The sequence below is a fragment of the Macrotis lagotis genome, chromosome 8 (genome assembly GCF_037893015.1).
Source record: "Macrotis lagotis isolate mMagLag1 chromosome 8, bilby.v1.9.chrom.fasta, whole genome shotgun sequence".
In the NCBI taxonomy this organism is placed as follows: Eukaryota; Metazoa; Chordata; class Mammalia; order Peramelemorphia; family Peramelidae; genus Macrotis; species Macrotis lagotis.
This window is the reverse complement of record NC_133665.1, coordinates 106,043,971-106,056,540: the sequence shown is the minus strand read 5'-3', so window position 1 is coordinate 106,056,540 and position 12,570 is coordinate 106,043,971. Positions and strand designations below refer to the sequence as shown.

Genomic DNA, 12,570 nt, shown 5'->3' with positions numbered 1-12,570 from the left:
GTAAAATTATCCAAATTCCAAAATGAAACTGGTTAGTTTTTTTAAGCCTCCTCTTCCCCCCCCCTACAACACACAAAAGCAAATTCACAGCAAATGAGAAGTTGAAATAGATGCCGCCTAGGTCCTTTTCAGCTCTGACATTCTATGATGTTTGTCCTAAGGTCTTTTAGTCTTCCCACTCTGTTGTTCCATGATTCCTCATTTACTTCAGTTTAAAGAATAGTGCCAGTCATTGGAAAACAATGAGGAGCAAAGTCTAATCTCATGCTTCCCCCTTTCCATACAAATACAAGTCAACCCTGCATCTAGAGAAGGAGGCTGAAGCCAGTTTGTGGCTCAGTGGCTCTAACACAGCTTCCCAATCCCCTTGTTCTGGGGATAGAGTGAGGTTGAGTAATAAATCAAGGATACAGGACATTGTTAAGCAGAAACTTCCTGGACTTTTCATGCTTCAAAATAGCAATGGTAAGGCGAAGGTAGTGCATCTAGAAATGAAGAGAGAATTAAATAAAATTAGAGCTAGTTAAGTGGCATAATGGATAGAGAACCAGCCCTGGAATCAGCTAAGTATAAATCTGACCTCAGACACTTATTGGCTGTGTGATTGGTGGGCAAGTTACTTAACCTCCACTTACCTCAGTTTCCTTATCTGTAAAATCAGAGTAATAATAACTCCTACTTCCTAGGGTTGTTTTAAGGATCAAATGATATAATAACTGCAAAGCCCCTAGCATAGTGTCTGGCACATCATCATCATCATCATCATCATTGAATTGAAATATGGTTAACAGAGCAAAGAAAAAGGCAGTAGAGGATAGCAAAGAAAGAAATTCAGGGCTTAAATTTGGAAGGAATGATTGTCCTGAATATAGTCCAGGCTATGGATATTAATCCTCAATGGCATCCAGCTCTGCATCCATACTGACCTGGCACTAGCTTGGTCACAAATCTGATCTAATCCAAGGAAACATTAGAAAATCCTTTTTCATTGGGCATGCCCACTCACCTGTAAGCTCAGGTCTGGGATGATGGGGGAGAACCTGTAGGCACGGAGCAGGGACATCATCAGCTGTTTGAGGCACTCCTGTACTTCATAATCCTGAGGGAATAAAAAAAATCCCAAGTGGAGCCTGGAGGACATAGAGGAACTCAAGGGATGACCCAAAGCCCAACAATCCCTTTCCAGTTCTAACATTCTATAATTTTGCAACTTACTTCCATAAGGAGCCACATAAGATCCAGGAGCTGCTGGATGAGGGGGTAAGATTCCACTGGTCCATCTCTCTCCAGAATACCCAGGAGAAATTTCATGAGAACATCTTCTACGAGATATACTTTGCACTACATATAACAGAGGAGTGAGAGAAGTTAATACAAACTGTACACCTAGATCCCAGCAAGGCTTATGCCTCAGTAGACTGGCTTCTTGTATTCTTGTATTCTGGACTCTTCTTTGTCTCAGAGTTAGATATTTATTGAAGTGCTTACAATTTGCTCAACCCTGTGTCAAGGCCTTGTCAAGGGGATACAAAGAAATATAAAAAAATTGTCTCTGACCTTTAGAAACTTAAAAATCTAGTTGGAAAAACAATAAAAATATTAAGTTTTTTTTAAATTGTCAATGAATATAATTTAGTCCAAAAAAAATCAATATTTAGATATATTTATATAAAGTTTGAGTTCCAAATTCTCTCCCTATGGCCCCTCCCCCACCCACTGAAAAGACAATCAATATAGAAATCAGTTATATGTATAAAATCATGCAAAACATTTCCATATTTGCCAAATCACAAAAGATGGAGAAAAATAAAGTGAAAAAATATATTTCAATTTGCATCAGTTCTCTCTCTGGAGGTGGACAGCATTTTCTATCATGAGTCTTTTGGAATTGTTTTGGATCACTGTCTTGATAAGATTAGCTAAGTCTTCACAACTGATCCTCCCTACAAAATTGCTATGAGTACAATATCCTCCTACTTCTGCACAGTTCACTTTGGATCAGTTCACATACACATAACAAGGTTTGTCTGAAACCATCACCCTTATCATTTCTTAGAGTACTCCAACACAATCATGTAACACAACTTCTTCAGCCATTTCCCAATTGATGGACATTCCCCTCAGTTTCTAATTCTTTACCATCACAAAATGATGCTATAAAAAATATTTTTGCACATATAAATGTTTTTTCTTCTCCCCATTCCACCTTTTAAAAAAACTCTTTGATATACAGATCCATTAGTGATGATGATGTTTGTCCTTCATTATCAGAGAAAATCATGACATCAAGGAGGTAATGGCATGACTAGCATATAAATTCGATTTGAGTTGGGGGGAGGAGGTTGTGCTAAGTCACTAGCCTCACTTTCTCCTGCAGAGTCATCTGGTTCCAGTGGCCAGATATGAATCAGGACTACTAGAGATGGACCTGCATAGTTGGCAATCACAGTTAAGTGACTTGCCCAAGGTCACACACCCAGTATGTGTCAAGTGTCTGAGGCTGGATTCGAACTCCTGTCCTCTTGACTCCAAGGCCAGTGTTCTATCCACTGTGCCACCTAGCTGCTCTTCCAATAGGGCTATTGTTGGATCAGAAGGGATGCAGTTGCACATGGTTCAAAAATTGCTCTCCAGAATGATGGATCAGTTCACAACTTCCCCAACAGTACATTGGTATCCCAATTTTTCCACATTCCCTCCAACATTTGTCATTTTTCTTTTCTGATTTTAACCAATCTAATGAGGTGGTACCTCAGAATGGTTTTAATTTGCATTAGAAGCATTAGAGCCTTGATATCTTCCTATGAAAACTGCCTGTTCATATACTTTGACCATTTAATCAATTGGGAAATGGTTTTTATTTTTATAAATTTGACTTAGTTCTCTATATAGTTGAGAAATAAAGCCATTATCAGAGAAACCTGCTGTAAATTTTTTTTTATATTACTTCCTTGACTATGGTACCTTTCTGAATACCTCTACCTTCAGTGTGTTTGCCCTCTTTTACCAACCTCCCTATCCTTTCTTTCCCCTTTCCCTTTTCCCTTTCTTCCTTCCCTTCCTTGTTAGTTCCTCTTTTTCTCCCACTCCCCCTTTCTCCTTTTAATACTTGAAAGGTAAGATAAGTTTCTGAGCTTAAGTGAGTGTGTAACTTAACTGAGTCTGATGAGATGAAGATTCAGGTGGTTCTCACCGCCTTCCTTCTTCCCCTCTACTACAATAGGTCTTTTGTACCTCTTAATGAGATTTACCCCACTCAATCTCCTCCATCCTCTCATCTCCTTACTGTCCCCCTTTTTAAGGAGGTATTTTTTTAAATCATTCTGAGTCACAAAAAAGTCATGAGTGTCCATCACTTCTGGCTAAGCATATTCTCTCTAATAGAGTTACAATTCTCAAGAGTTATGAGAATCTTTCTCCCAAGTGGAGATTTAGCCAGTTTCATCTTATTGGATAGCAGGGTTTTTTCCTTTACCTCCCCCCCCTTTTTTAAAGCCTTTCTCTTGAGCCTCCTGTTTGATCTCCAAATTTTCTATTTAGTTCTGGTCTTTTCATCAGGAAATGTTGGAAATCTCCCACTTCATTAAATGTCCATCTTTTCCCCAGGAAGAGAAGGTTCAGCTTTGCCAGATAGAGGATTCTTAGATGCATTTCAAGCTCCCTTGCTCCTCGGAATATCTCATTCCAGGCCCTTTGATCCCTTAATGTTGACGTAGCCAGGTCCTGTGTAATACTTACTGCGGCGCCTTGGTATTTAAATTGTTTCTTTCTGGCTGCTTGCAGGATATTCTCTTTTATCTGATAGTTCTAGAATTTGGCCACAACATTCCTTGGTGTTTTCATTTTAGGATCTCTTTCCCAGAGGGGATCGATGTATTTTTTCAATAACTATTTTGCCCTCTGGTTCCATATCAGGGCAATTTTCTTTCACTAAATCCTGTAATATGAAGTCCAGGCTTTTTTTTTTCTCTTCAATATTTTCAGGAAGATCTATAATTCTCAAGTTGTACCTTCTTGATCTATTCTCAAGGTCAGTGGTTTTGCTGATGAGGTATTTTTTTTATAGGTGCCAATTTTAAATACTTTATTTTCCAGGACAAAGAATTGCATTTCCACTTTTTTACAGTACTGATAAAGTGCAATGTTGCTCACTTCTCCCTCTGCACACATTCAAGTATTCAGAATGCCCAGATTTATACAGTAGCTTAAATGTTACTTTTAAACTAGCTACTGCCTTAGCTAAAATTTGAGTCCTTCAATTTTTGGAAAGTTGTGTGGAATGCTCTTTCTTCTGCTTTGTTTAATCAACTTCTTCAATGGTGGGTCCAGAAGAAGCACCTCTGGATGGGGCTGCTCCACCCCCTGGGAACCCACCAGGAATTCCTCCTGGCACACCTCCTGGCATTCCCCCTGCACTCTGGTACAGCTTAGTAATAATGGGGTTGCAGACCATCTCCAATTCTTTTTGCTGATGCTCAAATTGTTCCTTCTCAGCAGTCTGGTTCTTATCCAGCCAGTTGATTATTTCATTGCATTTGTCAAGAATCTTCTGTTTGTCTTCACTAATTTACCCTTGCATTTTTTCATCCTCTACGGTAGCCTTCATGTTGAAAGTGTAAGATTCAAGGGAATTTTTGGAGGACACCTTGTCTCTCTGCTTCTCATCCTCAGCCTTGTATTTCTCAGCTTCCTGAACCATACACTCAATGTCTTCTTTGCTCAGACGACCTTTGTCATTGGTGATGGTGATCTTGTTCTCCTTGCCTGTGCTCTTATCCACAGCAGAAATATTGAGAATGCCATTTGCATCAATGTCAAATGTCACTTCAATTTGAGGAACACCCCTGGGTGCTGGAGGAATTCCTGTGAGCTCAAACTTGCCAAGCAGGTTGTTATCCTTTGTCATGGCTCTTTCACCTTCATAAACCTGAATAAGCACACCAGGCTGGTTGTCCGAATAGGTGGTGAAGGTCTGTGTCTGCTTGGTGGGAATGGTGGTATTACATTTAATCAGAACTGTCATCACACCACCAGCAGTTTCAATTCCAAGGGAAAGAGGAGTGACATCCAAAAGCAACAAGTCCTGCACATTCTCAGACTTATCTCCTGACAGAATGGCAGCCTGGACAGCTGCACCATAAGCAACAGCCTCATCAGGATTGATACTCTTGTTGAGCTCCTTGCCATTGAAGAAGTCTTGCAGAAGCTTCTGGATTTTGGGAATGCGAGTGGAACCGCCCACCAGGACAATGTCATGAACCTGTGATTTATCTAGCTCAGCATCTCTTAATGCCTTTTCCACAGGGTCCAGGGTGCCACGGAAAAGATCAGTATTCAGCTCCTCAAAATGGGCTCGGGTGATTGATGTGTAGAAGTTGATACCTTCATAGAGAGGGTCAATCTCAATACTGGCCTGGGTACTGGAAGAGAGGGTACATTTTGCACGTTCACAAGCAGTGCGGAGATGGAGAACAGCCCTCTTGTTCTCACTGATGTCTTTCTTGTGCTTTCACTTGAACTCGGCAATGAAATGGTTGACCATGCGGTTGTCAAAGTCCTCTCCACCCAAGTGGGTGTCCCCAGCTGTGAACTTGACCTCAAAGATGCCATATTCAATGGTAAGAATGGAGACATCTAAAGTACCACCTCCTGGGTCAAAGATCAACACATTTCTCTTGGCACTAACTTTTTTGTCCAAGCCATAAGCAATAGCAGCAGCAGTTGGCTCATTGATGATACGGAGCACATTGAGACCAGTGATGGTTCCAGCATCTTTGGTGGCCTGACGTTGGGGATCATTGAAATAGGCAGGTACTGTGACCACAGCATTCATGACAGTCTTCCCAAGGTAAGCTTCAGCAATTTCTTTCATCTTAGTCAAGACCATTGAAGATACTTCTTCTGGGTAGAAACTTTTGGTCTCCCCTTTATACTCCACTTGGACCTTAGGTCTGCCTGCATCATTTACCACCGTGAAAGGCCAATGCTTCATGTCTGACTGCACAACTGCATCATCGAATCTTCGACCAATCAGACATTTGGCATCAAACACCGTATTGGTGGGGTTCATTGCAACTTTATTCTTTGCGGCATCACCAATTAAATGTTCTGTGTCAGTGAAGGCAACGTAGCTTGGGGTGGTCCTATTTCCTTGGTCATTGGAAATGATCTCCACTTTCCTATGTTGGAAAACTCCCACACAGGAGTAAGTGGTGCCGAGATCAATGCCAACTGCGGGTCCCTTCGACATGGTTACTGGGGAGTCGGAGGTTGTCACTGACCACACTGGAGGAGAAAAAGGGCTGCTGCTGTGCTGAATAGCACTGATGAGGTATTTTACATTTTCTTCTATTTTTTTTCGATCTTTTGGTTTTGTTTTACAGAATCTTGTTATCTCATAAAATCATTAGTTTCTACAGATTCCATTCTTATTTTTAGAGAAGATTTTCTTCATTTACCTTTTGCAACTCCTTTTCCAGCTGGTCAATTCGATTTTTCAAGTAGTTTTCCATTTGCCCAACTGAGGATTTGAGAGAATCATTTTCTTTTTGCATTTGCTCAATTGAGAATTTGTGAGAATTATTCTCATTTTGTATTTGTCCAATTCTATTTTCCAAGGATTTGTTTTCTTATTGCATGATGTTAATTTTCTCTTGCAGCTTGTGAATTTTCTCTTGAGTTTCTTTTCCCAATTTTTCCAACTGACTTTTAAACTCCATCCTGATTTCTTCAAGGAAGTATTTCTGTGCTGGAGATCAATTCATATTCTCCTCAGAAGTGCTAGATTTCTCTGGGTTATAATCTATTTCTTCTAAGTATTTCTCCACTTGGAAACACTTCCATTTCGCCCCCTTTCACTGGCCTTTCTTCATTTTCCTAGGATCTTGTGTTTGAGGAAGGGCTGGCTCTCAGAGGTTTGTTTTTGAAAACCCTAGAGGCTTTGTTCACTTGGTTTAGTCATTCCAAGGGCTGGCCAGTAGAGGAGCACTGGTTGCTTTCTCTGAAGTGTTTGAAGCCCTCTCCCTAATCCTGGGGGAAGGGGTAAGGAGGGAGTGAGGAGGGGCAGCAGCAGGGGCTGAGTTGACCTTGAACAATGGGCTGGGCCCTGGGAGAAGGAGTTAATCTCCCTTTCAGCTGGGAGCTCTCCTGCCCACAACTAAGCCTGAGGGGGTGGGGGAGTGGTGGTACCATTTGTTCTGGGAAGAGGACTTTGCTAAAAGTATGGAGCTCAGGTCAGGTGCCCAGTTGGTCATTTTCCAGGCATGCTCTGTGACTCTCTGTGTTGGAACTCACCCTTCCATCAGCTGGGGCTCACCAGAGCTCCTCTCCCCCTGGCCAAAGATTCCAAGGTTAAAGTTGGTCCTCAGACCTGCCACTTGCCAAAGACTGCAACTAAGGCCAGTCCTCTGGCTCGCTTCCCCCCCCCCCCCCCACTGTCCATGTGCTGGTCCTCTGGTCTCTGCTCCCGGTTAACCCACAGTCCCCTGAGACAGACCTTGTTGGTAGGTGTTCTTCTCCTAGCTTCTTTTTCTGGGTTTTGTCTATTGAATTTCTGTTAAGAGATTTCTTTCATGTTATTTTTGAGGGGGAACCAGGAGCACTTAACACCATGCCTGTCTTCTCTCTGCCATCTTGGCCAGAAGTCCCTCTTTATGGTATCTTTTAGCAAAATCAGTTTCTTTTAATTAGTTCCATTTTTCACATTTTTCATTCTCTGGTTTCTCTTCAGATTTTATAAATCTTTCATCTTTTACTCATTAGGTATATATTTTCTTTTGCTTTGTCTGAGATTGTGATTGCTATCACTGCCTTTTTTACTTTAGCTGAAGCATAGCAGATCCTACTCTAGCACCTTATTTTTAATTCTGCCTGTAACTCTTTTTCAAATTTGTCCCTCTTATAAACAACATATTGCTGGATTTGGGTTTCTATTCCATTCTGCTATCTGCTTCTGTTTCATGGGTGAGTTCATTCCATTCACATTTCAAAAGATTTGGGTTTCCATTGATGTGAATGTTACCCCATTGACACAAAACACAATCCTCCACACTTCAATAGATGGTTTTAGAAGTTACTGGGCTGATCCTCAGACAACAAGCAATATATGACCTCCAAATATATGAAGCTCTTATAGTTTGGCAGGGCATATCAGTTTGGCATTACCTTTAAGAACTTGGAAACACTTTCATATCATGATGAGGTAGTTAACAAGGTGGGATTTTATTATAGGAAGTGGATGAGACTATGAGGTCAAGTATGGTCATTTTTGCATCCCTGAGGCTCAGTGCCTTAACAAATATTTGTTAATATGAATGGACAGATGGTGAAACAAGCAGAATCAGGAAAAAAACACATACAACAGATACAACAATGTGAATGGGAAAAAAGAAAAAATGAAACTCAATGCTGAGTAAGGCTGGTTTCCAAGATGGCCTGAACTAACTTCCCTTTCCTCCTTTACAAGAAGAAATATTGTATATACTATTAGACAATTGATATTCTTTGATAAGTTTTGTTGAAAATAAATCAGTCAGTCAACAAGCATGTGTCAAACACTTCCTATGTGCCTGTCATTGTCAGGGGAGTTAATGTGTATATACTTAAGGATACACAAAATAAAAGATAAATTGGGGGAACTAGTCAAGGCTTCATCTAGACAGAGGTTGATGAGCTGAGATTTGAAGTAAACTAGGGATTCTCAGGGGCAGAAATGAGGAAAGAGCACACTCCCAATCTGATGGGCAGCTTGTTCAAAGGTGGGGAGATGGGATCTAGAGGTCTGTATAAAAGAACAGCAAGAAGGCTGATTTGGCAGAACTTTATGTGCTAAGGAGAGCAATGCACAATAAACCCCGGGGAGAAAAAAGACTGGGGCCTGGCTGTGAAGAAGAGCTTACATCTTATACTAGGACAAAAAGTAGTCTCTAGAGGTCATTGACCAAGTGAATGAGTAGTCATACCTGTGCTTTCAGAAATCATTGTAGCAGCTATGAAGAGCTCCAAGTACAGACCTAGTCACAGCCTACGATGGGGTGATAAAAACAACTCTGAGCCTCAGAGAATGAAGTCTCACAAAGTGGAGAGCTCTCACTATGGATTCAGAGGGTAGGGGTTTGAATCCTGCTTCTGATGCTTATTACCTATGTGACCCTGGGGAAGGCTCTCACTCTCCCTGGACCACAATCTCCTCAGCTATAAAACAAAAGAGTCGGCTGCACAGCCTTTGATGTCCCTTCCAGTTCTAGAGCTATGGTCCTAACATTTATGAGCCTATAATCCAATAAAAAAAAAACCAAAACTCCAAAACTGAAAGATATTGTTTCTCCCAGGAAAAAGAAGGAAGATAATTTTTACAATAATTCAAGTCAATGTTTCTTAAACAACATCTCTGACATGCAAGGCACAATGCTACTAGGTTCTGGGGAAGCCAAGACAAAATAGAACAGTCCTGCCCCTCAGGGAGCTTATATTTTACAGGAAGAAAATGAGGGAGGAGTTTTTGATAATTCCTGAAAGGAAGGGGTGAAGCCTCTAGCCTTTCTCTACCTACTTAGATCTCCAGCCTATCTGAAACTGAATTTTCATCAGCTAAGTAAAGCTCAAGAGGAAGGGATCACCAGCAAAAGAAGAAAAGGACCAAAAGCCTGTGACACTCACCATGAGTGGTGCAAAGTAGTTGAAGATATGTGCCATGGTGATCAGCACTGTGGGTTCTCCCCGAAGCTGCCATGTCGAACTTTCCCTCTCCACCAGCTTCCCTTCCTGCAAGAAGGGCAGCTCATAAGGTGGGAACCAAGAGGGTAGACCCTTAGCCTTCATCCTTTTACCACTTTTTGGTCTAATTTCTTATTTTGTCTTTCTCAAGCTACATGCTTCAGAGAAACCATCCCAACCCTTGGTCCACAGGCTCACCACTGGGTCCAACCCCAATTGCAGGACATTCTTCAGGTAACCAAGAAGCTTATGAGCCTTGACCAGGCCAGTTGTAGGGGCATCTTGTAGGGGTCGATAATCCTCCATCGGATATGTAGCAGGGAGTTAAGTGGGAAATACCACTATGTACACAAAGTTGAGAGATGAGGACCCCAAAACCCTCCTGCCAAACCAGGAAATGTACTGTGGCTCAGAAGCCTTGGGTCAAGATGTTCAGCAGATAATCTATGAGCTTCAAACCTTTTTGCAAAAACAAGCTGCTTAAGGTTGTGACTGTAGGGGCCCCAGTTTGCTGCTGTGGGTTTTTGTTTTGTTTTGTTTTTTAAAGGATATCGCAGTGGGCGGCTGCCAAAGTTGAATGCAACAGACTCTTTGAAAGAGAGGCTGATAGCTGGAAAATAGGCCATTCCAGAGCCCCTGGTGATGTTTTCAAAAGCAGTTCCCAGACAGACACCATTCCTGGGACAGAATAATAAAAAAAGCATTTATTACGTACCTACTGTATTTGGGGTACTAGATTAGTTATCAGGGGAGATTCAAAGTTTAAATAAGACACAGTTCCTACCCACAATGATCCTGGGGTACAGAAGCAATGACAAGGAAGAGCCAGGTACTAAAATGGTTAGCCCCATCGAGCAGATTGTACTCATTTAGAAGAGAGCAGAAAGAAAAAGTTGGAAGGTTGGGTGAAAAAGATAAACTCACTAGTACCAGGCTCACTGAAAAGCCTAGGAAATTACACCTGAATACCGTATACTAAATCATCCATGGGAGAATAGTTATCACATGGATAGCTATTTGGTTATCAACAGAACATGATGTAATCTCTCTTATGTTGAGCAAACATTTCTTTGAAGCTTTTGACTTACAGAAAGAGAATGTGATGTAGGGAAAAGAATACTTGAATTAAAAATCATAAGACCAGGGCTCTAGTTCTGGCCCTGACATTTAAATGTTAATTTTAAAACTTAGTTTCCTCATTTTACCAATTTATAGTACCTAACTCATGAGGTTGTTGTGAAGACTTTAGTATGCCATAGACTTATAAGCTATAATCAGCAGCTGGCAAAGAATCTCATCAATGTTAAATGTCCCAGAAATGTTTATCTGATGAATGAATAAATGAATGAATGCATGCATGCATGGATAAAAGAACAAGACAAAAGAACATGTGTTTGGGTCTTAGGGAATATGCATAGACAGATATCTCTCAATATATCAAGAATGTAAAATGTTGAATACTTGTGAGCCAAAAGGTCAGGGCAGCAACAACTGTAGTCCACACAACTGTGTTATAAAGGGAGATCAAATTTCCATTCACCCAACTGTGGCTAATTATCCTCTTTCTTTTAGGGTTTAGAGCCCACCCTGCTCTGCTTAAACTTATGGTTGAACAGTGCCTCTAATTCCTTGGAATATCCAAGAAGGAGTTGGAAGAGACTCCTATCTACCCCATTATTTTTTAGTAAAAACCCACTGACCTTGACCAGGCTCTGATCAATCAAAGCAAAATTCAGTAATCCTACTTCCTCAAAGGAAAATGGGAGTCTAAGACTCTCAGGCCTAGGGGTTTTGTCCCATCTCTACAGCAAGGCCCAAGCAGATGATCACAATTAGCATTAAGACTATTAAAATAATAAAAATCATTAAAAGCCTCACAGTCAAAAGGAATCTAAACAGCTAGAAGCAAAGATCAATATCTGTCATTGGCAGGGAAGTGCAGTATCTCCTTTACCTCTATCCAGGCAGGAAGGCAGGTAAGTATCTTAGCTTCAGGTGGAGAAAAGCAAGTTCTATAAGCCAAAATTTTAAGAGGCAGAAAGACTTACAGACAAAAGGCAATGGTTCCCTCATCCAGGTCAATCAGACAGCTCACAATGTCTCCAGCTGCCCATGACTGTCCAGAGAATGAAAAAGTCATTGGTTAGAAAGACATAATCAAAGGTTCACAAAGATATATCCCACCTGAAATAATAGAGCAAAGCAAGTTGACACTGTTTTCCCAAATCCTATATTAAAGTGCTGGGTTCCAGAACAGGGAAGGGTTCTGAAATTTTTGAAGGCCTAAACTCAGGATAAGTCTTAACAATAAACAATACTTGGGTCCAAAGAAAGCCTGAAACAGAGTCAAGGAACTAAGGGAACTCCCACCATCTATAAGTAAGGCCTACTTCCTGCCCCTAAAATCAGTCTCTACTAACTGGAACCCCTGAGCACTGGTTACCCCAACTTCTGACTCTGAGCCCAGTCCTCTATCTATGGGATATTTTGAAAGCATAGGCTTTAGGATAGGAAAGATAGGGAGTTATGGGAACAGGAAGATACAGTAGGATGAGTGAGTGGCTGGTTCATAAACATTAGCTAAAGGTCAGAAAAAGCATAAAGCTCTAGCTTGGGGGGAGTGGGGGTGGGGGCAGAGTGGAGAAGGGGAATTAAAGCCATTTGTTTGAGGCCCAAAAACTAAGGTGGAATACTTCTCCAGAGAGGACTTAAAGAACCATAGCCAGACTACAGTACCTACTTCTCCCAACCTCAAGGAGGATACTCACTTTGCCATAATTAGTTGTGGTCACATTCCACTTACGCACTCTGTTACCATCATAAGCATAAGAGTCAGGTGTATCTCCAACTCCCTCC

The 12,570-nt window shown here is 41.2% G+C and overlaps 1 protein-coding gene and 1 pseudogene across 2 annotated transcripts in view; both read right to left on the bottom strand.

Annotated features, from left to right (window-relative positions):
• Positions 1-12,570, bottom strand: part of RNF123 (ring finger protein 123) — a 122,443-nt gene that overhangs the window by 75,403 nt on the left and 34,470 nt on the right. For both annotated transcript variants that reach the window (XM_074197955.1, XM_074197956.1), the window contains exons 8-15: positions 12,483-12,569; positions 11,763-11,830; positions 10,267-10,392; positions 9,913-10,027; positions 9,658-9,762; positions 1,216-1,341; positions 1,007-1,099; positions 412-485 (exon numbers count right to left, since the gene is read on the bottom strand). In XM_074197955.1, coding sequence (XP_074054056.1) covers positions 412-485; positions 1,007-1,099; positions 1,216-1,341; positions 9,658-9,762; positions 9,913-10,027; positions 10,267-10,392; positions 11,763-11,830; positions 12,483-12,569 — 794 coding nt within the window. The remainder of the gene's footprint in view (positions 1-411; positions 486-1,006; positions 1,100-1,215; positions 1,342-9,657; positions 9,763-9,912; positions 10,028-10,266; positions 10,393-11,762; positions 11,831-12,482; position 12,570) is intronic.
• Positions 1,841-9,640, bottom strand: LOC141495993 (heat shock cognate 71 kDa protein pseudogene; annotated as a pseudogene).